The sequence below is a fragment of the Parambassis ranga genome, chromosome 16 (genome assembly GCF_900634625.1).
Source record: "Parambassis ranga chromosome 16, fParRan2.1, whole genome shotgun sequence".
NCBI classification, from domain to species: Eukaryota; Metazoa; Chordata; class Actinopteri; family Ambassidae; genus Parambassis; species Parambassis ranga.
In genome coordinates this window covers 19425880-19451936 of record NC_041036.1, presented here as the reverse complement: position 1 = coordinate 19451936, position 26057 = coordinate 19425880, and the positions used below count along the sequence as shown (strand labels likewise).

General features: G+C 40.5%; 1 protein-coding gene across 1 annotated transcript in view; it reads left to right on the top strand.

Annotated features, from left to right (window-relative positions):
* The window catches only part of bbs9 (Bardet-Biedl syndrome 9), a 129881-nt gene extending 103824 nt beyond the window's left edge, over nt 1-26057 (top strand). The window contains exon 22 of the mRNA XM_028425193.1: nt 23659-26057. Within this exon, the coding sequence (XP_028280994.1) occupies nt 23659-24002 (344 nt within the window). The 3' untranslated portion in view covers nt 24003-26057. The remainder of the gene's footprint in view (nt 1-23658) is intronic.

Here is a 26057-nt window from a genome sequence, read left to right as displayed (position 1 = left end):
ACAGGTGGATGGTGGAGAGTATTTGTGAGAAGATGAGGTCATCTGGCCTTTGCTCTTCTTCTCTATCTCCCCTCCCTTTTCCACATGCAGATGCCATAAATAACCACACACACACACACAAATGGGTGTCCACAGAGAGTTGAAACAGCCAAGATGAATGTGAGCAAGAAATGAAGTGTGAAAAGCAGATGAATAGTGAGCTGATAAGAGAGGGTGAGACTGTGATGTCACCCCATATAAAACAGAGAGAGAGAGAAGAGATGTGGAAAGTGTCTGAGGTCATTTCTTGATAATTCACTTCATGCAGCATCAGTTCTGTCTCATTACATCCCACCAGTTATCCTGGTACAAATGTGAATACACCCATCTTTTTATGATCTGGATTTTGCTAAGAGTGTCCAAAGTTGAGTCGAAGGATGATGCCAATCCAAATGTGAGGTTACTGAACACATCCTCATGAAAAAAAAAAAAACAACACATTCAGATACGACTCATGGTTATATTTATGCTAATGGAACATGTGATTGTATTGCCCATCATCATCTGATCATGGGACCAGTTGTGTCAGGGTTTGTAAGATGGCAGACACAAATGCAGACTTAGCCGGAGGTGCAAAAGCAAAATCCAGTCATGGTCAATGCACAAAAAAATCCAAAAACACTCGAGAGATACTCAGGAAAATACTAACGCTTCAGGCTGCTTGAGATGGCTGGCAGGTTAGGATCACTCACAGAACAAACTGGCAACAAGAGGGAAGAAACACACAGACTTACAAAGGAGGGCGGGAAGACAATAGGACACAGGTGAGGCACATTAGGGCGGAGCAGGTAATCAACGGGAGGGGGAGGGAACACACACGAGGAAGGGGAGGCAGAGACTACAAAATAAAACAGGAAATAACTCAATAAAAACAGAACTAATGCAAAGGTACATAAACTTCAAAATAAGAGCCGTGGCTCAAACCATGACAAGTTGGCTACAACTGAAAAAGTCTGTGCTCACACTGCAGCCTCTAGGGAATGGATCTAAAAACGAGTCAAACACCATGGACTCCCATGTTAAAATTTCCAATTGTAAGGCAGAAAAAAAAAACATATTTACAGACTTGGTTTAAAAAAATGTTAAATGCCCCTCTAGTGTCAACTGGGGGGGGGGGTTATAACTAATTTTAGTTATATTCTGACTTAAAATTACGCATAATGATGACTTTGAGTAACAGGCAGTTGCCCTATCACAGACTATGATGCTGCCAACATGGCAGAAAAAAATCCCTTCTACAGTTGCCATTTTTAGCTACCTTCACAGTGAGTCCCTGGGCCCTTAAACACATAGAGATGAAGCCACAGAAATGTCCATGTTTTTAAAGACTGTAAAATGCACAATTTTACAGTTGAAATATACATGACTGAAAAAAATAGTTGTTAAATTTAGTTTACAGCACTAGTTTGTATTGTTCATAACCTGTCACTCTGTTTCTTGCTTTCACCAGGAAAACAAAATGCTGCTATACTAACAGCTCCAAAGCAGTGAGGGCATCTTCTGTGCTAATATTCACCTCTTCGAGAATTATGATTTAATATTGTGTAAAATCATCCAGTCTCTAGTTTCTGTGGATAACTAATGCATGATTAAGGGCATGCCTACTTTGATTGACAGGTGATCCTGCTTTAGCTCCTCTTGTAAGGCGCTGCCCATGTTTGGACTAACTTGGAGATATGGATGACAGTAAAATCCCCTAGCACATAAAAATGAATGTAAAGTACCAGTTAGCAATAGTTGAAGAGAGCAGGAAAATTTCGTTCGTTTACGCACAGACACACACACTTTCTCTGCTAAGCCCCATCTAACTGCAGTGCTGCAGTTAGCTCTGCAGGTAGGACGCCAGGGATAAATGGAGCACATCTCCTTCTCCAGTGTGTGTGTGTGTGTGTTCCCGGTAAGATTTATCATCAAACTGCTATTCTTTAAAAAAAACAAGCTACCATTAAAATCATACATTTGGACTGATTTGAAGTACATCAAGGCCAATATTTACCTATAGCTTGAACATATCTCTAATCAATCTGATTTATATTATGAAATGTATTCATTTTAACAGAGATTAATATGCGGAATTTATATGCATTGATTTACTTAGACAAAAACATCCTGTTGAACAAAGTTATGACTGTCTGACAGACTGTCTAGATCAGATTGTTATCTGTTAGGATGACAAGAGCTTTTTGTCTTAGTGCCTCAGTAACACTATTGTTCCTGACAGGAAAAAGAATGAAAACCACCATGTTAAACACAATACTTAGCACATTAGTGTGTGTGTGAGGGCAGAGGGTGGAGAGTCTGTTATAGTTTAGCAAATTTATGGCATTATAAGATCTTTATGTCTCTCCCTCCTCGGGACACACTATCATCTTTGTTCTCATTGAGCAATAAATACACTCTGTGTTTAGCTAACAGCACAACACATGCACACACATACATTTTGTTGGTTATTCATTCATTCTCTTTTTTTCTAATAATGATACTTAACCACACACACACACACTAACACACACACATACACTTGGAAGTACCAACTTCCTTTCACACAAGCCCTTAACAAACAATGCTAAAGCTCCTGCTCATAAATAATCAGCACTGCAAAACTGTGTGTAGGTGGGTGTGTGTGCATGTGTGTCTGCTGCACCAACATGGTCTGTAGTTGTGACCTGGCTAGCAACCAGTCCTATCAGGATTAGCCTGGAATGCATACACTTCATCTCCTGGGCTCTCTTTCTCCCTGTATGCATGTCTTCTCATAAAACACAACTGCACAATTGTAACACACATTTTATGTGTTTCATTCTTCATTTTTGGTGATAGTAAATATGTGCATTTAAAATGCATTTTGCTTACCTTAGCATAACATAAAGACTAAAGGCAGGAGGGTATTTATCCAGGTCCTTTCCATATGTCAAGAAATACACCTTAATGCCTTTAAAACTAGTTTATTAATTTGTGTATTCTTTATTTGACTCTATAAATAGTTTTTGTTCTCTGAGCTTGACATTTTAGATTTGTGGTGTAAAATCACTGCATATTAAAGACACTTGCATCAAAATACTATACATTATTCAGCCAAACTACTTTACTTTAACCTTCTTCTTTTTTTGTTTCCTCTTTTTTGGGGGGGTTAAGCAAATATTAGGAGTTTGAAATCATTTACACGTGAGCAGGTTTGGCATTTTAGAGGAAACTCCTCTCTTCCTCTGACGGGGGGATGTGACCACAGGGAACATAACCTCTTCCTCTCAGTGTGATGCAGTGTATGTATAGGTCTGTGTGTGTATATATGCATCTGAGAGAGAGGAAGAGCTCCATAAAGACTGCTTAGGATGACTTCCTCTCCACTGTAAGCACAGTTTCTCTCCCATGACCGCCTCCTCTTCCTTGAGACCTCTCCGTCTTTTTGACCTACCTGTGATTCTGTGTTTGTGTCTGTGCCAACACTTCACTGAACTGCCTTCCTGGCTGCTCAAACCATGTCATTATCTGTATACAATCAGATACAAACTATCTTCCACATGTAGAAAATAGATCAATATTTTTGTCTACCTAGGTTTTTTAGTTCTTCTTGTAGTTCTTTTTTAAATGTTTTAATTCAGGATTCATTGCTGTATCTATGATAGCAAGCTTAGATGCAGCACAACATGCACTGTGCTTCACAGATGGGATAAGGTGTTTTATGCTGGAATGCAGAGGTAATCTTTCTCCAAACATAAACACAATATTAATCAAAAGTATTTTCTTAATGGCCCTCTGGTTTGTCCATGTGATCCTTTGCAATTTGCAGACAAGCAGCAGTGTTTTGTTGCTCTCACTCCTTTAATCATGCCATAGCACACTCCCACAAACATGAGTTGTAGAGATCAAAGTTTAATAAGCACTACTTTTAAGACTTGTGCGAAAAGCTGCTAGTAATGTTGGTAATAATAACATTTCTATTACAAAAATATAAACAATTCTAAAGCTTAATGCAAAGAAAGACTCCTTAATTTGATATCACACAGAAAAATCTACAGATGGCAAATAAAGAAAGTGCAAACAACTAAAAACATGTCCACAGATGTCCCAGGAGAGGTCAAACGGGCAGTAAAATTGCACAGGGACAAGGCTTATATAAGGCTTATTATAACCCTGTAGCCACACAAATTCTCATGGTGCACTGTGGCAAACCAACCGGCCATGTTATTGCCAATGAGCACCTGCACTTCCACTTATTTGGGGTCTCTTTTTTGAGCCTTTTTATTCTCAGACTCTTTCTCTTTTATAGAGTCATTCACAAGTTCTTCTATTCTATTCAGTACAAAGACTTAGCTGTTCACACACATGCACATAGAGGGTCACAGATAAATGGTGTCATTAAACAGGGGTGGTGAAGACTTCCTGGCCTCTCATACATACAACCCACTGAGCCCCGAGAGTGCGTGTCCATATATTTCACTGTGTTGGACACACTAAAATACACACCCTCAGCACACTATGTTTGAGTATTCATATATTTTACCATATCTCATACACACACACACACAAATACACGGTGGCCATCCATCACCTCCATGAATGGACCATTTAAGGTTGGTGGTGAGAGACAGACGGAGAGAGAGAGACGGGTAGAGAGGGTGTTTGGTAAAAAGACCCCAGCAGAAAAAGTGTGTGATACACTCACACACATACACACACACACACACAAAAAAAGTTTAAAATTAATCAGAAAATGTAGGCGCATATTTTGTGTGCCCTTTTCAGTGCCCTCATCATGTCTTTGTGCAGGGTTATTAGCATGTAGTGTAAACCCCTGTGGCTGTATTGTTCATGTTTGGACAGTGGATAATGTGTTTTTAACAAAAAAGTTCAGCGTCAGACTCTAGTTGATGACTGTGTGAACACGTCACTTCTCTCTGCAGACAGTTTGACTTCCATCATAGTTAGCATGACTGCAGAACTGACTGTAATGTATGAAACCATGGAGAAAGAAATTTAACTGAGGCTTGTTTAAAGACAGAGTAAAAAGAGCTTTATGTAAGCTTTAAGGACCTTGCTGTCTGCACCCTGGTTCTGTGTTATAATAGCTGTTTGGTCTGATCCTTACCGTGTTGAATCCTCCCTAATGGTGAGACAGGCTTTCTCAACACATTGGGTGACACTTGTAGTGTTTATTGTTAGAGGTCATTCAAAGGCTGCAACAAAGTCACAGGCAATAGGGAAGGTGGTGCAGGTACAGTCTCCCTGGATTTTAAGCCAAAGACCTGGGTTCCTGTAACCTGCCCAGCCATACCAATCCACTTCTCTGCCTTTGATTTTTCTGATATTTTGGCTCAGATGGTACAAAGATTTGTTTCCAACCCATCGTTACACTTATCCATTATATATGCATTACAATGAAATAATAATACAGTCTACATGACTGTATGCATTCACATAAAGGTACAGTTTTTGCCTGGGACAGTGTCAGTGTTACACACTTCAGTTTTTATTGATGTAGAAATGTTTCTTGCTCTCCTTTTGTTATGTTAGTTTAGTTTAGTTTCTGTCCCTCCACATGTTTCTGTCCTACCTTGACTGTGTTGACTCAGTTCCTGATGTGGCTCCTGTGAAGAAGTCACATCAGGAACTGAGTCAAACTTAACTTCCCCACAGAGATTAATAAAGTAATTCTTAATCTTAAGAAAACGGGTGAGACCTCAGCAGAATCAGTCTCAGGACTGAGTGTTAGCTCCTGTGTCTCTTCCTGCACTGTGGTTTTAGCTGCTGGTTTTGATGTAGAGGTCAGGGCTTGGATATATGCAGACTGTGATTCTCCAGAAAGGCTTTCTCAGGACAAGAGTTTTCTTTTTTTATCCTCAGGCATAAGGAGGATGGATGTTTATAGCTGACGTTGGTGGAAAAGTCCAGTTCTGTGGTGTGCTCCTAGACTGGTAGTAGAAGGCATTGTAGGTGGTGAAGCTTAGCTGAGTTTTGTGGGAGGCCCATGGACCAGAGTGGTTGCAAGAGGTTTATCCACAACCGTCAGCACTGTGGAGATCAGGGATTGAAACGTCCCCCAATCTGGCCCACAGTGACATTAGGAATTTTTATGAGCAGGGTTCCTGAAAAGTACTTGATCCTGTTTACCAGGACACAATGTTGGTATGTCTGTCAGGATTGACTGGACCATGTCGTGTCCCAGATAGAGCAGGAGAAGGCGGTTGGATGTTCCATAGTGGTAAGCACATTGGAGGCTCACTGTTCTGAGCATCTTTGATGGCATGTTAAAGAAAGGGTGAGGAGGAAACACCCACAAGTCCAGGACTTTAGGTACAACGTCTGTCACCACTTCCTGTGGAGTAAGCAGTTTGGGGCTGGCCACCTCCAGCTGTTTCTCTCTCAGCATCCTGGGAAAGCTGTGTGGTAGTCTGAGGATTTTAGGAATTTCTGTAATACACATTTAATTTTAAACCCATCCATAATATCATACAGATGTCAACTGCAGTTTAACTTATTATAAATTCTTTCAAATGTGACTAGAGAAAATCAGGAGGTATGTCTTCAGGTGACTCGAAGCATCTGGGCATTCAATCAGGAAAACAAATAATAATTGCCTTGTCAGGTTTATGGTGATACCAATACAAAAAGAGACCTGGCATCCTCTCTCCACAAATTCTCCACTTCAATCTGTCAAAGCAAAGAGAAACTAACAGAAGCTTTATCAGCCGTAAACCTTTACTTTAAATTAGACCCTGACTGACATGAGCAGAGCTCAGGGTGTAGGGATTTGTGAATCCTCTCTCAGTATTTTTGTTCTTCTCCAACAAAATGTTGGTCACAGCAACAAAGACGAAACGGAGACAACCAGACAAAAAATACAGGACGAAAAAATAAAATCAAAGTGCCAACCACCTGGTATATGGGTATAAGAAACGCGTGAAGAAAAACTACATTATTTTGATTCCTTCTACAAACTTCACTTAACTTTCCACCACTGACCTGACCTGACCCTGCTGCATGGTGTCCAGTCCAGTTGCTTCAACAGTACTTGTACCTATCTTACTGCACAGATAATAATTGGGTGCTCATTTTTCTGTCCATTTGTTAGTGTTACTCAGTGGAGCAGTCCGTGTCTAGCTGCTTCGTATGTTGACCTCAACTCCTTTTTGCCCTTAGAAAGACTATAGTGAGAGATCACCACAGTGCTCCCCACAAATGTTTGTGTGTGATTGAAAGAATACATCTGGGTGAAAATCACTTTTAACTGTAATAAACGCTGCAGCATGGAATTGAAATCATTGTCGTATAAACTGATCATACAGCATAAACCACTGGAGGCAGTACGGGTTAGGAGGGGTATCGGCTTCAAAGCCACCTCACAACTTATCCATCGTTCATGCCGGGATAAACACACGGCTCTCTCTGCACCGCATTCATGTGCCTGAGACTGCATTGACACATTAATGCACACATGTGTGACATTTCATCTGGATCCATGTACGCCACAATATGCACATACTCGGCTATTTTCAGCTTCTTATTTATGTTAAACACACACCACAGGAATGGTGGTTTCCATAGATTCTGTTTAAGATGTGAGGTTTTCAGATTGCAGACCAGAGGCATGACAGGATGGATGAATGTATATATTTTTGAAACATGTCAAGATAAAGGCCATGTGCCAAAAAATCTGCTTATAATTATAATTGTTTATAATTGTATGAAATCTTAAATATGATCTCATGCATGATGATGGTTGATAGTAACAGTCTTGTGTGGTACATGTAGTAGAAACTGTAGGTCAGTACCCCTGTTATAAGAGTTTAACATTTAATAACTTGATCCGAGATCCAGAGTAAAATAACCATAAATAGAAATATATAAAAGTACCCCACCTTCATCTCTCAAGATCAGAATAGTCTTTTAGGATATGATTACATGTCATTTCTGTAAAAAGATCCATTTTCTATATTCACATTTTGGTCAGCAGACATTTGTGAGAGAGCAGAGCTGTCTATGAAGTGTTCGCATTCCCTGTTCTTTTTTTGAAAACATAAAAACAGCACCTGCCTTCAACTCCCTCCAGACACACTTTGCAGTCTGTGTGATCAAACAAAGAGTCCCTGTGTGCCTTTGTTAAGTGCAGGACAGAGACATACTGATAGAAGAGGTTGCACATGGGTATAGTGCCACACACACTCTGTAGTATATGGTTAATATAACAACAATGCATACAAGAAATGACAACATCTTGCATATAAATATGTGCATGACTCCTCTACAGACATAACGTCTGCTCATCCCGTGATCTAAAATGTCTAACATTTTAGCCAGAGGCAGGCTGCTGAATTGATAGAAAAACAAACAGAGAATTGTTTGCTTTAGAAAAGTATCACAACCACCATTCATTTCACTTATTCCCTCACTCATTTTTAACACTGTTGAGCCTCTGCTTGTTTTCTTTGAGTTGTCACATGGTCAAACGCTTATTGAAAAAGCCCATAAGTCTTATTTTGTACACACACACAAAGACAGCAGTATAAACTCACACAGACATAATTCTAAATCTCCTCACACGTGTGGACATGACTGTTTTTTTCCTCTTTTTTTTCAATCCCTGTCGACACTCACACTCTCAAGCATGCTACTCTACTGAGAAGTGTGTGTGTGTTTGATAAGGTGTGTGGTGAGTCTGTTTTATCTGTTGTGTCAGCATAGCTTTTAACACTTCTTTCTCTCCTCCTAACAGTAAAAATATTTCCTTTAACACTAAAAATAACATCATTTCATTTGCCACAAGAGTGACACACAGAAGCTGGCGAGACCGATGGGCGTTGTGGTTCTGTATCTTCATTGTGGGTGTTTACCGTAGATGTCAGAGAAAGTGCTGCAAAATTTATGAGCAGTTCCAGTTTGCTTTCAACATTTCTGAAGCTTTGGTTCTGTTACTTCGACACATTACATTTGCACTGAAACAATACATCTCTACACCTGTCATACATATACAGCATACAGTATCCCAATTTACTCCACACATTAGCACAGTGAGTCCATATTCACCTGGTGTAAGTGTATTTCTACAGTACAGTAGTCATAGTGTAAGTACAGTTGCATACATTGGCATATTGTGTTTTGTGTGGCTCTATGATTGTGGACCCCTGTGGAACCCCATGGCAGGGGTCAAATTTCCCCTTTGTAAGTAGGTTAAAATCAAAAGGTAACGCTACAAATATGTTAAGAAATTGTTAACCATTCATTGTAAGAGCAGTCAGACTGGGTGCCAGTGTGTGGTTGTTCCCACATTTCCCCACGCTTCCTGTTTCCTGTTTAGCTCCCAACCTTATCTCAAACTATAAATTTAGGACTGTGTGAGACTTTGTGTGTATTTTGGTTTGTTCCTTACTTGATTAGATTAGCCGAGGTAAAATAAATTAGTCAAATCCAAACAATGAGTACGCTAGCAGGATCTTTTGTTCAAGTGTGTGGTGGAGTTCTTTACAGTGCGTGTGTGTATTTTGGAGCGTATGTGTGTGTGTATGAGGTGTTGCAAAATGATAGGACACATCACTCTCTAGATGATGATGATGATGATGAGTATCCTCAGTTCCAAAGAGGACAGGCAGACTGCCAGACATGTCCCTCTACAATTAGACTACACTGACCACAACACACACACACACACACACACACACAGAGCCTATACAGAATGGATACGTGCTGAAGTTATTTTTAAAACTCTGAAATCCTCACTTGTAGTATAAATACATTGCTGCTCCTAATGCACATCTGAGGCCTGGATGTCAGCACGTGTGTCTCATCATGCAGTTTGGGTGCAATTTTGAATCTTAGGCTAAAGCTAGCATAATACTATATCATTTTCTTATTATCAACAGTTTCTATGAAAAGACCAAAAGCAGACACGGCACAGAGAAATAACAGCTTTAGATGCTCAGACAGTATTTACTGGTTAGATCAACTCATTTCTGGATTTCTGGAAGATTTACTGTATAAAATCCTGTCAGTGCTTTCCTTTAAGTGATGAATATGAAAATTGAAAGTTGATTGTGTAACAGCTATGAATGAGTGTGAATTTTCCAGGTGTGTGCTTGTACTTGCATTCACAGATGCATACTTCTTTGGTGGATGTGTATTTTTCGGCAGGTGTATGCATGCGTGATAAAGGTTGGTCTGTTTAGTTTGTACATGGTCTGTGTGTGTGTGTGTGTGTGGAATGCAGACAGCCAGCAGAGCACTGATTTACTGGCGGAAGCACGCTGCCAAGAAACAGGAGTGGTCAGATTAATCACTTGTCTGTGTGTTTACAGCACTTGTAGAGGTTGCTCTTGGATGCAGAGCTGCTATATAAAATGCTTAATTATCATCATTTGTGTTCTTGAACGTCCGATGGTTGCTAAACACTATTTTTTGACAGAGTATTGATTGAACTAGCTTATTATGTCAACTTTTAGCTGTATTTCAAGCATTATATTTGTCTTTCCCAGGATGCTGAGAGAGAAACAGCTGGAGATGGCCAGCCCCTAGTTCTTGAAACGTTTTGACTGTGCCTTTGCAACACGATGCAAATGCCTCATCAATAAAAAAAACAACTTGCTAAGCTCTAAAAAGCAGACAGCGTAGCAGCGCGTGTGTGTGTGTGCATGTGGGTGTGGTTGACTGGCATTCACTTGAGCACATGCTAGAGCTATCCATCCACCTACGACCCTGCCTCTGTGTGTGGGCCGATGAGGCTGACGAGCTGGATCAGATTCTGTTTTCCACCCACGGACACACCTGTGGTAACAGGACATTTTTTTGATGAATTTGCCAAAGATGTGGAGATTGTGAAGTTGCCATTTGACCTTTTCTCTGTCTCCCCCGCTGTCGTCCTTCTTATTTTGCTATCTTTTTTTGTTTTTAGTTTTGTTTCTTTATGAAAAAAAGGCATTCCATGGAGTGTTAATTGTAAACTAAAATCCTAGCCTGTTCAAATTTTAAGTGAATTACCTTTTAAAGTATGCACAGCCATCTTGGTTTTAGAAGCAGCAACAGCTGCTTCTCTAACACCACTGTTTATGTCTTTCTCTCTTGTCATTGTGTGAACACACACCTGAATGCTCTGTTTTTATAGATGTCTGTACACCTGCTGATGATCATCTAATTAAATCCTATGGAAGCATTAAGAGGGTCGCAGTATTCAGACCCATCAGATCAGATCTCAGTAATAATAATTTAACAGTACTTTAGTACATAAATAGCTTCATAAGTGCAGTACTCCAATGAGTTGATGCTTGTGTTTACAGTCTGGCTGCAGGCTCGCAGCAGTGGCCATGTTGTCGGCTGTTTGGAGCTGTGATTACAGAGCTGCAGCAACAATTTACATACAACTGAGAGTTTACTGGTGTGGGGAAGACAACAAGGTAGTAGAAGAGAGAGAGAGAGGGTGGAGTGGGGGGAGGAGGAGGAGAGTGGAACTGAAAATGAAGCGTGAAAGTAAAGAGGGAGTGAAGTCAGTGTGATTACACAGTAAAGAACATTTACCACGTGTGTGTGTATGTGTGTGTGTGTGTATTTGGTCTCCCCTGCTCACCAACTTAATGACAATGAAAAGGCCATCAGTGTTGCAAACACTGACTTTTTGACCATTCATATTTTAATATTATTTTGTGCTCAAGATTGAAAAAAACAGAAATGTCCATCAAGTTCTCATTCACAGCTGTGATGCAATAGAGTCCTTTATCTCTCTAATGTTTGTGTGTGTTTAAAATATCATTAGAATAATTGAGTAATTTCATAATCAAGCGTCACTTGAAGGATTTGTGTGAAATTAATTTTAGTGTGTTTTTAAAAGAGTGTCATGTGTTTTACAGCCAGGTATTAAGCGGAATAATGTTTACAGTAAAAATGTTTGCGACAGTGGTGTTAATGATCATCAAATCGCTCAGACATGAATCAATGGCAACCTTAACAACACACACACAGTGTGAAGGATGACATTATACTGGCACTCAATAGGCTGTTTAGACATGAATGATTCGATTAATGACATGATTACTTAACTTGTTTGTTTTTAAGTAGTACTTTTGTGGTGCTTCTGTCTTATTTGCAGTGCACAGCAGGGCACATGAGAAATTATTTTAGGAATTATACATATACAATTATAGATTGTCTGATTAGTTTTAAAATTAAACTAATTATCAATATGTTGTTTTTTAGTATTTTTCAATAATGTTGATGAAGATTCTCAGTCATCCAGGTCATCATACGTAGAGAAGATTGAAGCAAGGCGTCTGGACTTGTAGAGTTCTCTAAAACACTACAAGTCCAGACGCCTTGCTTCAATCTTCTCTACATTTTTCAATAATGTTTTGGTATTTTTTTATTTTTTAATACCTGTTGGTTTAAAGAACAATACTGTGAATAAAAGAAGAAATAATTTAAATGTCTAGGAGAGATTTTATTACCCTCTTTTCCAATATAGAGTAACTTTTGTTTTTATCAAAAATGTTATTGCCTTCCTTTACTCTTTTCTTTTTTTCTTTTTAGAGATGTGGTGAGGTGAGATGTATCTCTGGCAGAGGTGGTGATAGAGGAGGAGCAGGTGGAGGAGGAGGGATGGTGGTTTACCACAGTGTACCGTAGTTAACAAACACACTGTGAGCCAAAGCATTTTTAGTGGAAGTTGAACAGGTGTCCATGTGGAAAGAAAACAAAAAGACAGAGAGAGCGACAAGACACCGAGAAAGTGGTACTAGGAAAATTTTAGAGAGGGGAGGGGAGGACGAAAGAAAGGAAAGAATGGAGTGAACGGCACAGGAAGACGTTGAAGGACTGAGAAACAATCCCCATTAACATTTTAAAGTCCATAAAAGCTTATATCATCCATTGGTGCCTCTTAACACACTATCTTCATCTACTAATAGAATCATGTCAAATGACTGAAAGCTCCAGAACAACCACAAAATGGACATTATAGTAAAATGTATTCCATGGCCATTAATCATCTCACAATTTGCCACCTTTGACTTTGTATGGTGTGTGTATGTGTGTCATGTTCCACTGTGAAAAAGTCTTTGTAGCATTTAATTTGTAAAGCCCTTTAGTGGTTTTGTGTACAAGTTGTAAAGTGTACCTGTATATACACTGTGGTGTCCCTCAGATCCTCAGGGGTCTTTCAGCTCGGTTTGGAGGTTGGTGTGAGGGTCCGTCTGTGCTCAGGGTTTCCCCCCCAGCAGGGTGCTCTGTCTGCGGCCAGCCCGCCTGGGTGTTGCCCCTTCCTCCCTCTGCTCTGCATGAGCGACAAGAAAAACACCAGGAGCCCTGAAATATGAAAAGGTCTGAAAATATCTGCAAATATTTTTTTTTATTGGTTTAAGGGACAGCCAAGGTCAAGCCAAGCTCTTTCCATTTATATTTCACATGTCGGGACCAATGCTGTCATCCAGAGGGAGATGGAGTGTGCTGTAAATTCAAGATCTGGAAGGATAAATTGAACAAATACAACGCTTCTTAATGGATTCATAGCTATGTTGCAGACTAACAAATCAACTGAGTCAGAAATTAAAACCCACTCCTTTGATAAAAGGAGGAGAGGCAAAGATCCAGCTTCCAGAAGCATGGGATGGTGTGCCCATTTTCGAAACCACCTTTTTTTTGGTCATAGGCAGTGTTACATTGTAGCCCTCATTAGTATTCAGTAAAGTATTTAGACTTTTTTTCTACTTTTGTCTTCTGTTATTATCGGGTTTGAGCTTCTAACTCACTTTTCAATTACATGTTAAAGGAAAATCCCTGATGCACCTGCAATGTTCCTTCTAATACTCCCTTGTTAAACATTCAGTAATAATAATAATGAACATGTAATGTAACATATTATGCATGTATGCATGTGCAGTAATTCTTACTTGAAAGATCAGGGTATATTAAAAATAGAATAATCTAACAAATTTGTGCTAAAACTGTCAGGAGGTAAACCACACGATACATATGCAGTTGTTGAATATTAAGGTGCATAGAACAGTAGACAACACTGCAGTTACTGTGTCACTGCATATAAACAGTCAGTATGCGCGGGGTACAGTCACTTGTTACAGACTCCGGTCAGCTGTTGAGGAGTCTGATGGCCGAGGGGAAGAAAGAGTTCCTGAGTCTGGTGGTCCTGCACTTCACACTCCTGTACCTGCATCCTGATGGGAGGAGAGTGAACAGACCTTGTTGTGTGTGGGTGGGGCTGCTCACCCTCTTACAGAACTGACTGACTCTTTTTTTATAAGGTGCTCCTCATGGCATTTTTTTTTACAATGTAAAATTAGGTTTACATTTTTAGACTTGTAATTCAAGGTAGAATTCAAATGTCATTAATTATTGTACATATTTTTTCTAAAACAAGGTTCTATCGGGTCATGATGGATTTCTGCATGATGATACTTACTGTCAGATCAGTCATTATAAATCATGCAATGGTTAACAGTGACTTTGGCCCCTGCATTAACCATTCATTCAGTGCCATGGCCGTGCATAAGTATACCATTGAATGTAAGGGTTTTTTTTACTAGAAGGACTGAGTGGCACATCTAAAATCTAAAACCTGCAAGGTTCTGGTTAGGAAACTGGCCATTCCTCTGACCACAACATACATACTTCTGTATTTCTGGATTGAACAGGCAGTGAAGGAGCTCATGTTACATCCTCCTGTTGTGTTTCACTGTGCGAGCGTGTGCGTTGAAAATCCAGCTGTACTCACACATGCAGGTTGTATTTTTAACAAAAGCATACTGGGCATATTTGTTGGGTGTGCAGTGCAGAGTCCCGCGTCTCAGGCTGCTCTGTGCACAAGATGTTTCAGTCTGTTCAAAGACTCATTCATGTACAACATCTGAATATCCACCAGACAGGGAGAGAAACATCTGAATTAACAGAAACACTTGCTAATTACTGGTAATGTTTGACCACACTGTTTTTCTTTTTCTTTTTGCACTTTCTATGGCGTTAATCGCAGCATTATTTTTAAAAGAATAACAAACTTAGTGATGTGTGTCAATGTAAGTGCGTGCGTGTGTGTTGCCATGGTAGAGGAGTGTTAAAACACTCTCCAGGGATGGACTGTTGTGTCTCAGAGCAGAACAACGGGCAGACCACAACACAGAAGCCAACTGAACACACACAGAATACACAGCCCAGATTTAGCATCATACATTTAAGGCACAGTTACACACACAGTGTGTGTGTGTGTGTGTGTGTACAGTATGTTTCACAGTATGTTCATATGTGCAAATTGTCATCATGCTTATATGTATAGGCTGTCAAATACTGTAAGATATACTGTAGTAAAATTAAATGTGTGTGTGTGTGTGTCTGGCTAACTGAGCCAGTGTTGTAAATGTCCTTTCTGATGTGGCTGGCTGTATTTAGGCAGAGCGCAAAGAGTGCCGAGGAAGTTGACGGAGACGTGTGTGTGTGTGTGTGTGTGTGTGTGTGTATACGTTTGTGTGAGACGAGGAGAAGGAGGCATTTTATGTCACCGCCGGACCTGGAAAACTTCACATCCTTTTGTATGAGGCCAAAATGTTGGTTGTCCGGACTGGCCACTGTATATTTTTCTGTACATTATATTTGTGTGTGTGTGTGTGCGTGTGCGTGCATGTCTGCATGTTGGTTAGTAGCAGGGCGTAGCTGAGCAGAGAAAATATCTTGGCCAACCACGGGAATGAACCCACCCACTATACCACACCCAGAGAGAGAGAGAGTGAGAGAGAGCAGTGGTCTCAGTCAGCCTTGCTCTCACTCTCTCACTCTCTCTCTCTCTCTCGCTCTCGCTCTTTCTCTCTCTCTCTCTCTTCCTTTCTTCCTGTGTCTTTTATCTTGTATTGTTTAATTGTAAGACATCACTTATTTTTCTTTCTATATTTCTCCTATAAATCCCTTTCTTGACCTCTCTTGTTTTAATTCTTTACCATTGCATTAAATATATATTATTTTGTATGTTTTATTGTACAATGTTATAAAAAAAAGTGAGAGGATTAGTTATGTAAATAATCATAGGGAGTACTTTTAAGAGGCTCTGACACTGTTGACACGTTGGCAGCATTGTTGTCCACCTTAACTCCCTGTTCATCCAATTACGGGCAACAGGTAGAGGTGCGAGTTGAGCTTATGTGGACAGGCAGTCATTTGTATATGGGTGTAGAAATGGAGCCAGCTTTCCCCAAAAGTGAGGCTGAAACATCTTGTTTGCACCCCTGGTGGCTGGCCATATTTGTGGACAGGATACAAACTCAACTAAAAACTATACAGTTTTGTGTCTTTGTATTTAATTACACATAAAAATGTAAGGGCAGGTGTCCCCAGCATTGAAGGGGGTAGGTGTTTTGTGGAAATGTTGTGCAGATGATATTACCTCTACTGTGGAGATTATGGCTCCAACATGACAGCGCTCCTTTTTGTACAATGGGCAAACATGAAGCTTTGTCATTCATCTTTATATACAGTCTATGGGGCAGTGGGAAAAACAGGAAGCATGCAGTGTTAGTCGGCACCTGCCTGTTCCTCAGTTTAAGTTATATAATAAAACAAAAGAATTCAGTTGTCAAAGTGAATTTCATAAAGGAGAACAAAACAGTTTTTGTACCAGGCTGTAAACATGTTTGTTTCTGCTGTATAGCCATTTTAACACAAGAATCTATGAAGAAATCATTCACTTTGGGAGGCAACCCCCAGAGGCCGTAGGGGGAACAGCAGTGCTTGACATTTCTGCATGGGCTTCATTGGTGCTTGGTTTAAACTCTTTCTGCTTTATAATGTCAAAAACAATTCTTAAACACTTTATAACTTCCTCAGTTATGTTTTAGTGCTTTCCAACCCTTGTTCCTCTCTCTCTATGAGAAACATTTTTAATGTTGGCAAAGACGTCCCCCATCATCACTGTCAAATGCAGACTACAATAATAACCAGTGTGTGTGTGGAGTGTTGTGTATGTGCCAGAGTGCTCATTTCTACATAAATATCTGTTTTTTTTTATTTGTGTGTGTATGTGTGTGCAGTACTCTATGGGAGGTGTAGCACAGGGCTCAATCTAAGCTGAGCCGTCAGTCGTCCACACACACACATACACGTACACATGCACGCACGCAGCAATGGACAGGCCTGTTGTGCTTCAGCAGCACATTCCACACCAAGAATAGTATTAAATGCTGCCTGTCCAGCCACTGTCAATCTCTCTCTCTCTCTCTCTCTTTCTGGCTTTTTCTGTCTCACCCACACACTTCTCAGTTCTTTGGCATTAGAGATTATTTTAGTAACACTTTAATAACATTTGTGTGCTGTTATCAGTTTATTTAATTTTCCCACAATGCCATCTAGTAGATGGTGTTTGCCATGTCCCCTGTTTGGGGAAGCTGACAAAATATAAGTCAAGCAATTGAATGTTGTCGTCAGCGAAATATATTTTGTCGACTGTTACTGCTCTTAAAGCCATAAAACTAAACGATAAAGTACATTTGCAGAAATCAGGCCTCTAACAAAGGGTAAAATAGGTTGTGATAAATGTGTTTCGTATGTCTTACCATGGCAAAGTCAAACAATAACACAATCCAGCCAATTCAAGACAGAGGTAGACGAGCAGCTCTCGCATTCTGCAAGCTAGCCTGACTGTGTTTGTCATTGGAGTCTGTTCTGAAAAAAACACATTTGTTGCAACTTGTTTTATGTGATTTAAATTCAGTTTACATGAGCCTCAACCGTTTCTGCGTCACAAACGTGCACCAACAAACATCTACTGTAGGTAATACACTGACTACAGATAGAAATTGCTTACACCAAACTGTACTGTCCCTTTAAGATACTGTCATGAACTAAACATGTGACAATGTGCAGTTTTAAGTGTGTCCATGTGTAAAAATCAACTTTATTTATTTTTTTGTCTTCTGCTGCGTGTTTGTGTGTGTGTCCCTCTCACTGTTGCACACTGTCGTTTCCCACGCTGTCGACCACAAAGCTTTGTTTTTAGACTTCACATAATAGTATTGTGTCCCATCCGACCGCCTCGTCTGGACCGCACAAACTCACACACATATGATCACAGTAGGCGCACACGCTGACACCAATCATTCAGTCCTTGGCAGGTTCAGGATTTCTTTCACACACACACACTCTGCAGAGTGGATTCTGTAATTCAGCAGGTTCCAGCTGCAGTTGTCCTGCATGCTGATGGGGTCAGGATGCGGGCGATCTGTGCGGCCTCCTCTATTTTGACTACGGCTGCCTGCAGATGAATGCAGCAGCGTGATCTGCCGCTAACACGTGAATCCAAGCAGAACATGTGGGCTTTGAACGCAGCACAGATAGCGTCGCTGCCCTTATCTTATCGACGAGCTGACTTTTGTTGCTGTGGTTTTTGTTTTTGTTCCACAAGGAACAAACAAGTGTTGCCCTCTAAACTCCAGTCAAAGATGAAGAGCCATAATGATTTAGTAAAAGAAAAATTGTCAGGTGGAGGTCCTTTATGTTTAATACACTTCATACATTCTGGACAAAAGTATGTTGCCACCCACCAACTATATGGCTTTGCTGGTCCAAATTTTATCAGAATTTCCTGTCCAGGCTATTAAGCATTTGTAAGGTTTGATGTAGTGTAGTGCTGAGGTCAGCAAAATGTTTTCCACAGACTGGGTGATGAGATGTTTTTGTGCAGTGTTGATACAGTAAGCAGACACACACACTACTACTGAATAAAGCTGCCACAAAACTGCACATGGTGTCCATTTTCTTTTGGTCACATAGTGTAAGTGCACAAATTATGAAGTTATAGAAAATTCACCCTGTTTAAAGTTTTCCTGGTCATGATAACTAATAATTACTTTATTATACATAGAGGTGTGGTTTAGTAAACGAGTCAGAATATTGCTGTAATTAGTAGGCTAAAGGAAATGTAGAAATTTCTATATTGTCATTATATTTTGCTAAAAATAATTATGTTCACAGTTAACTACCGTTACTCCTGAGTCCCACCGGGTACATTTGCAAAATGTTCTGGCTGCACCGCACCACTAGCTAATGATTGCTGCCATGCCAGTCAAAGCGTGTGGTCTCCCAGCAGATACACCACGGCAAGTTACAGAGAGGTCCCAGAAGTCAACATCTGCTTTGTTCCACAAAACATACACATGCAAGCAAGCAGTGTCAATGTGCACCAACCAGATCACACAGACAGGAAGTCAGACACCAAAACAGCAGATACAACCAATATGGTCGATTTTCAAAATATTATGACTGGACTCCATTTCTTGAAAAAAAAAATAATAACTCAGGTGTGTTTCTTCAGACAAAGTTTTGATTCCAAAAATAACCCTTTCAATAATGCAGCTCTTCTAATAGAAGACAACAGAAACATAGCACTAATTAAATTATTGCTTTATTGCTTTATAACACAGTATATGTGTGCACAAAGAGTGGAAGAAGAAAAACCTTTCTTCGGAATCTCAGGTTATGTTCAGTTGTTCCATTGGAACTAAGAGCCCTGCTCTCTACTATGTTGAGGGGGCAAAGCATGTGACACAGGTATAGGAAATAATTGGTGAAATAATTAATTTATTATCATGACCTGGTATGAAAAATGTGCTATTTTGTCTTATTTTCACAGAGAAATTTTAATATTTTTAATTTTTAATAGAGAAATAAAGACAAGGAGCTGAACCTTCATGTTTCCAGAAAGTTCAGCTCCCTGCAGTTTTTCCAGCCTTACATCCATACAGAGCACTGCCCTGTACCAACCAAGCAGCCTCCCTGCAGCAGCTGGGTGTTCACTACTACTCATTCACTTTTCCCATCCACATTTTACCAGGGAATTTGAACTGGCAACCACAAACCCAAATCTGAGTAATACACACACATAAAAAATGATCCCATGTCAAAAATATAATCACACAGCTGAGGTGAAGTTACCACAATGGACTAATAAACCATCTTTGTTCAAATTAAAACCTTCTAAAATGAATATGGAAACATGGAAACCCAAACTTAAGGTCAGAGGAGAAGCAGAACCAAATACCTCAGTTACACAGGACCTTCTAACAAACCACATAAGGGCAATCATGTCATTAGGGAAGGCAGGCCCTACGTGCACGTTGTGATTTGCCAATTTTTTTCTCTCTCTTGCTGAAAAACGTGTTCCTGAAAATGAAACACCTCCGCTGTAATTTGGGAGAACAATATTATAATAGATTTATTCCCCTAAGGATCGTTCACCAGAGCCAACGATGTGCAAAGTAAAGAACGACATTACCCGTGTTTTCCTGTCAAACTGATCCCATCCAGACATGTCTGCAGCAGATCCACATGGGATTAAAATGGCTGTGGGACAAAAACCACCATTTCCAGGTAGCTCCTGTCCCACGTTAAAAAAAAGGGCTCAACGTCACTGGAATCCCAGCGGCTGAGAGCCATGTGGAGCACTCTGCTCTGTTTAGTCTACACACTTCCACTTTGTTAGTTTGTTGAAGTAGCAGACTGATGTGACCTGACCCCTTCGGATTTTCATTCAGGAGGGAAGCAGCCATCTTGTCTTACAACGTCAATGTTTATTGACTCTCTGCTACCGCTCCCACGAGGATCCGGCTCTCGCACGCATTTTTATTTCCTGCTTTGAGAGTAAAAATTGGTTGGGGACGACGCGAGATGGAAAGTAGTTTTGACATACAGGTACATGGAAAACCCTCATAGGTCTGGTGTTTTTATAGACTGATATAGGATTGTTATGCTACACTGATTCAAGGTCCTATGCGTATCAGCTATCAGATCTCCACTGACTTTTTCATCAATGCTGCTCTCTGCGGATATAAAAACAACCAAGATATGTGAACTCTGACCTGAGAAGCACTGATAGTGCTGAAATCAAAGTGAGCAGTAAAGAATCATCCAGTAGTGATGAAGGATATTCAGTTATGATAAAGATTTTGCAGCAGAAAAACATAAAATAAAGTAATTTGACAATTACAGCTCTGGGAGCTGTCCATTCAGCACCACAACACTACAACACAAAAACAGCAGCATATTTGTTTGTTTTTATTTATTTATTAGTTATAGCCCCAGCTAACACAGAAATGATTTGTTGATGATTTGTGCTGTGAAAACAAGCAGAGAGGTCAGGACTGTTGACCTTCTGACACAGAGCAGATGAGGGTTTGACCCGCGCCTTGAATGATGATTGTTTACCTGCCATCTGAGCAAAGCTTGTCACAGATTTACCCTCAGCCGTAATCTGAATGGACAGTGTGCTGAGTTCAATTCTGAACTCCTGACACCAAGCAGAGGAGTTTGACCTAGGTTACCGATTCTAGGATCGGATTCAGGGTTAAGTCAGGTTCGAACTGATGGCGAAAGAAGCCTTTACAACCAGAAGAATCCTGTTTGTCAGTGCTGCATGTCGACACCCAGACTAAAACAATCAGTTCTCCATTACTGTTCATGGACAGAGAGGACCTTTAAAGATAATTCAATTTATTCGGTGTTCCATGGATGACCTTTAAACAATGCACAATACATTTAGTCATGTCCATGAGATTAGATCCACATCTACAAACTGACTAATAAATGGCCAAAATCATCCCACATAAATCAGTTTACATGTAACACATGTGCTGTCACTGATGAAACAGGTTGGAGGTCAAAATAAGGCCAACAACGTGTTAAAAACAGCTCTATCTTAAAGAAATAAGTGGGAATTTGCCCTCCCCAGTTTTTAGTTGTCATCTCACATTTTGTGTTTGTTGTGTATTAAAGCATCAGAAGGCTCAAGTTAGAGCCATATTTTCTGTTTGTAAGTTTTAAAAGAGGATTTTATTTAGTTTATTTTTAGTCAACAGATCAAAATTTGATAGATATAAACACACACACACAGACTCCTGCTCTGTGTTGGCTCAGCTGCTGCAAAGTGATGTGTGGATGTGTGGATTGTGTGTATGTGTGTATAGTGGTAACCAGACAGTTAGCATCCAGTCTGGATTAGACTGTCGCTATGGGATTAACCCACTAATGACATGGTCACTAACAAAACACTAGTTCACACACAGACACATCAGTTTCTTGAAGACACAGATTCAGTAGATACCGGTACATTCACACACACACACACCTTCTTTATAGCACTTATTGCTTTGTAGCTTCCCTACTCAGACACACACGACTATTCTTTCATGTCAGATGGTAAAGGTTCTGAATTTGCATGTCAGAAGTGTTTTTAAACTGCTTTCTCTGGCTTGTGTGTATGCAGATGTATTTGTTGTATGAACATGTGTGAACATACAGTGCATGTGTATACATCCTTGCTGTGTGCTTATGGTTATCATCTTGGATATTTAGAGATTAGCTTTCTCAGTTAGCACCAATAAAAGAAACATGAATTTAAGGTGTATGCATGTGAAGTATAACTCGTGTCAGTATAGAAGCTGTACACTCCATTTTCAATCAGTTTATGGCACCTTTCTGTCTCCACACACACACACACTCTCTACCCGAGTCTCTGTCTCTTAAGCCCTAGACGATGAGCTGTCTGATTAGAGCTTCTCTGTGGAGTCAGTGAACACACACACACACACACACTTGTGGAGAGCAGTCCGAAGTCCCTACATGCAAAGTCAGATCCATCCACACACGTAGACACATGCAAGATACTTAGAGAGAGTTGCTGTTTGCACACACAGACACACTGTCAGATACCAGGCTGCAGTCTCCAGTCTCTAAACCCTCTCCGTTCTCATGGAGATAAGAAGTGCGTCTCATTGTTGGCAGACAACAGTCTCGTTATGATCTTATCACAGAGCCAATCCAATCTGGAGGAGGCGGGGCCGTGTAGTGTGTGTGTGTGTGTCTATGTGTTAGCAGGGGGTGGGGGGAACGTTTTGGTTAAGTGGGGGTCTTTTGTCATGCAACAGGTGCTGTTGTCGGTCAATTTGTCTTCATGTTAAAGACCTCTAAGGGCTGCAGTGTGTTTGCATCAGTCTGTTAAAGAACAAAACAGCTGATGTGCAAACATCAGTGAATCCTTACTCACAACAAGTCACTTATAATACGATGGACCATCTGTTTTTCAGGGAATCTGTGGTTCATTAACATTTTAAGCACCGTGTTTGTCCTTAAGTCTTCCAGATAATGTCTTAGTCTCTCAAAATGTTCCACACTGAAACATTTAATTTCTTTATTTTAGAGCCAGTACTCTCCAAAAAACACACTGCTACCCATCTGCAGTTTGTTAAAGATCATGTGGACAAACCAAAAGGGACTGCTGGGAAAATATTTATGTGCACAGATGAGACCAGAATTATTTGGCTTAAATGAGAAGCCTAATATTGGGAAGAAGACTGACACTGCAGTCCAGTATATAAACCTAACCATCTGTTAAACATGGCCACGGTAGTAGCATGGTTTAGGGTTGTTTTGCTGCATGTGAACAAATGATGAAACAATAAATTCTAAATTTTACTAGACCGTGAATTGAAATAGACAGAAAATTCTACAGTGTTGACAAACTTTGAAGCATAACGGAATAAAATTGAAGTTTTCAAATTTCGTGCATATAGACAGAAAATGATATATTAGAATTGAGACCATGAACATCTGTCTTTCTTTTTCATCCTAACTGATCTCTTTTTTTGTCTTCCCTTTCAGAAAAAGAGAAGAAAGATGCGTCGAGGGAACCTTCAGAGGCAAGTGTGAAAGAAGAAGCAGGGGATGCAGGGGAGCCTATTAAAGAGGTGAAAAAGGAGAAGAAGGAGTCATCTAAAGAAAAGAAGGAGTCCAAGAAGGATTCAAGCAAAGAGGCTAAGGAGCCCAAAAAGGAATCCTCCTCCTCCTCATCCTCCAAGGAGAAGTCATCAAAGGAGAAGAAGGAGAAGGACAAAGATAAGGAAGGGAAGGAGGCCAGCAAGGAGTCAGGGGACAAGAAAGTGTCCAAGAAGACATCTGTAAAGGTGAAAGAGAAGAAGAAGGAGCCGGAGGCAGCGGAGGGCTAACAGAGACAGTGCAGTGTGCTCACATGATATGCATACTATAGGGTACATCATCACAGTATGCACATCCACATGTGTATATATATACATATATACACACAGTGTGTACATATACAAATCCATCGGCACATTCACATATGCATTATAAATATATTAATATGTAAATATACTCAGTCAAGGTCACATATTTCAGTAGCAGAGCAGTTTCTTCCCAGACACATATTTACATTGCCACACGCACACACACACACACACACTGCTCCTGCTGAACCACACTGCGCTGGCCGACTGCGGTGAGGCCTGAGCCCACAGAGAGTGAGGATGAAGGTGAAATCCTCCTCTTCCTCCCCCCTCAGACTTTTTCGCTGACTCCCTCCTTCCTTGCCTCGCCTTCTCCGTCTTGCCTCAGCAGCAGTCGAACCCACAACCCTGCACCTCCCTAATCCCGGTCAGGCCCCAAACCAACCCCTTGCGCCCACGCGCACTTCTGGACGTGACGTCAGACCCGCCCTCTCGCCCCCTCGCGTGGCACCGGGCCTCGCCGGAGCCTCCTCCGCTCCGACCACTAAGAATAAATCAACTCCGTCAGGTCCAGCCGCTCCGCTTCTTCCGGGTAAATCAAGGCCACATCCTACAGCCACCACCGCCAACCTCCTCCAGGAAGATCTTTTATTTTAAAGCTGGGACGCTTAAAGCACATGTGGCGGCCGATGGACAGAGGCTTGTTGCCGCGCGGGGTCAATGGAAACCAACGAGGCGTTTCTGGAAAAAAGTAGGGTGGTAGTCAAAAAGTCTGTGGGGCCAGTTTGACACCTCAGCCTTTTCTGCTCAACAAGAACAGTATGGCTGGTTTAAATAGCTCCATAATAAGATCACTAACATAACATAGATGAGCAGTGCCACAGGATGAATGTTCAACAGCAATTACATGTAGGTTTTAGAATACACTGCACCTAATATCACACGTTCAGTCAAATTACAGCAACAATCATGTTTTGTGTGTCATTTGAGTGACACGGTCAGATGTGGGAATTTAGCATCTATTCTGTGCATTATTGGGTTTATCAGGGACACAATTATTGATTATGAGTTAATCTTTTTAGGTGGAATTATTATCAAGAGTTTTGAATCTAGATGGCATTGTCATGGGTTAATCCAAATACAGGCAAAGAGGTGGAGTGTAGGTGAAGTTGAGCTTGCCGGGCTCACAGAGGCAGGAAGCTACATTTCAAAACTATAACAAATTTATTAATGCTGGAGTTTTGAATATGGAGGTCTATGGGAATTGATTGACTCACTTTTGGAGTCAGCCAACCAGAGGCCATGAAGGGAAGTTGACACATCCAGGCTTTCATTTCTCAGCCCTAAGAGTTATAGATAAATCCAAGGTTATATTCACTAGGGTGAACCTTTCATTTCATAAAAATATGTTAAAACAGAAAAATGCTTGGTAAAACTGAGCACACACACACAGAAACATGAGTTTAAAAGCTTTGAGCTGTATTTCTGCCAGAATTGAAGTAAACACTTCAGCCATAGATGCTGTGCCAGCCTAACCGTCGACAATCCCAGCAGCTCTGCAAGTCCGCTGCAAGCGCCTACATCCTGCTCCAACCCTTCTGTCCACTGGGAAATGTGTTTTTAGCTCGTATTGTGAAAAAAAAAACAGATGCCAGTTTGCAGCACTGTTCATAGCTTCTGTTGATAAAGTTTGGCTGTAGCCTATGTCTTCTTCTTTTTTTTTTTTAAATAATGGGGACTTTGAGGAGAAACACAAACTTCCAGCATCAGCTCATCTTTGCCAAGAAGGATAGATAGATAGAAAAAAGTCTGTGATGTTACTGAAGTTCCCATTGGACACAAGGTACTCCACATTCCTGTTTCAGAATTCTTTGAATGTTTGTAATATAGAGTAGGTTTTGTAATGGTTGTCTTAGTTTGGATTTACCAGGCTCCTGTTGTGAGTCTGCTTTTATAGCCACAGATCGTTCCAAAAGGTGAATCACTGCACTTCAGAATCACTGACAACCTTGACATTAGTGTGCAGCATGTAGAATA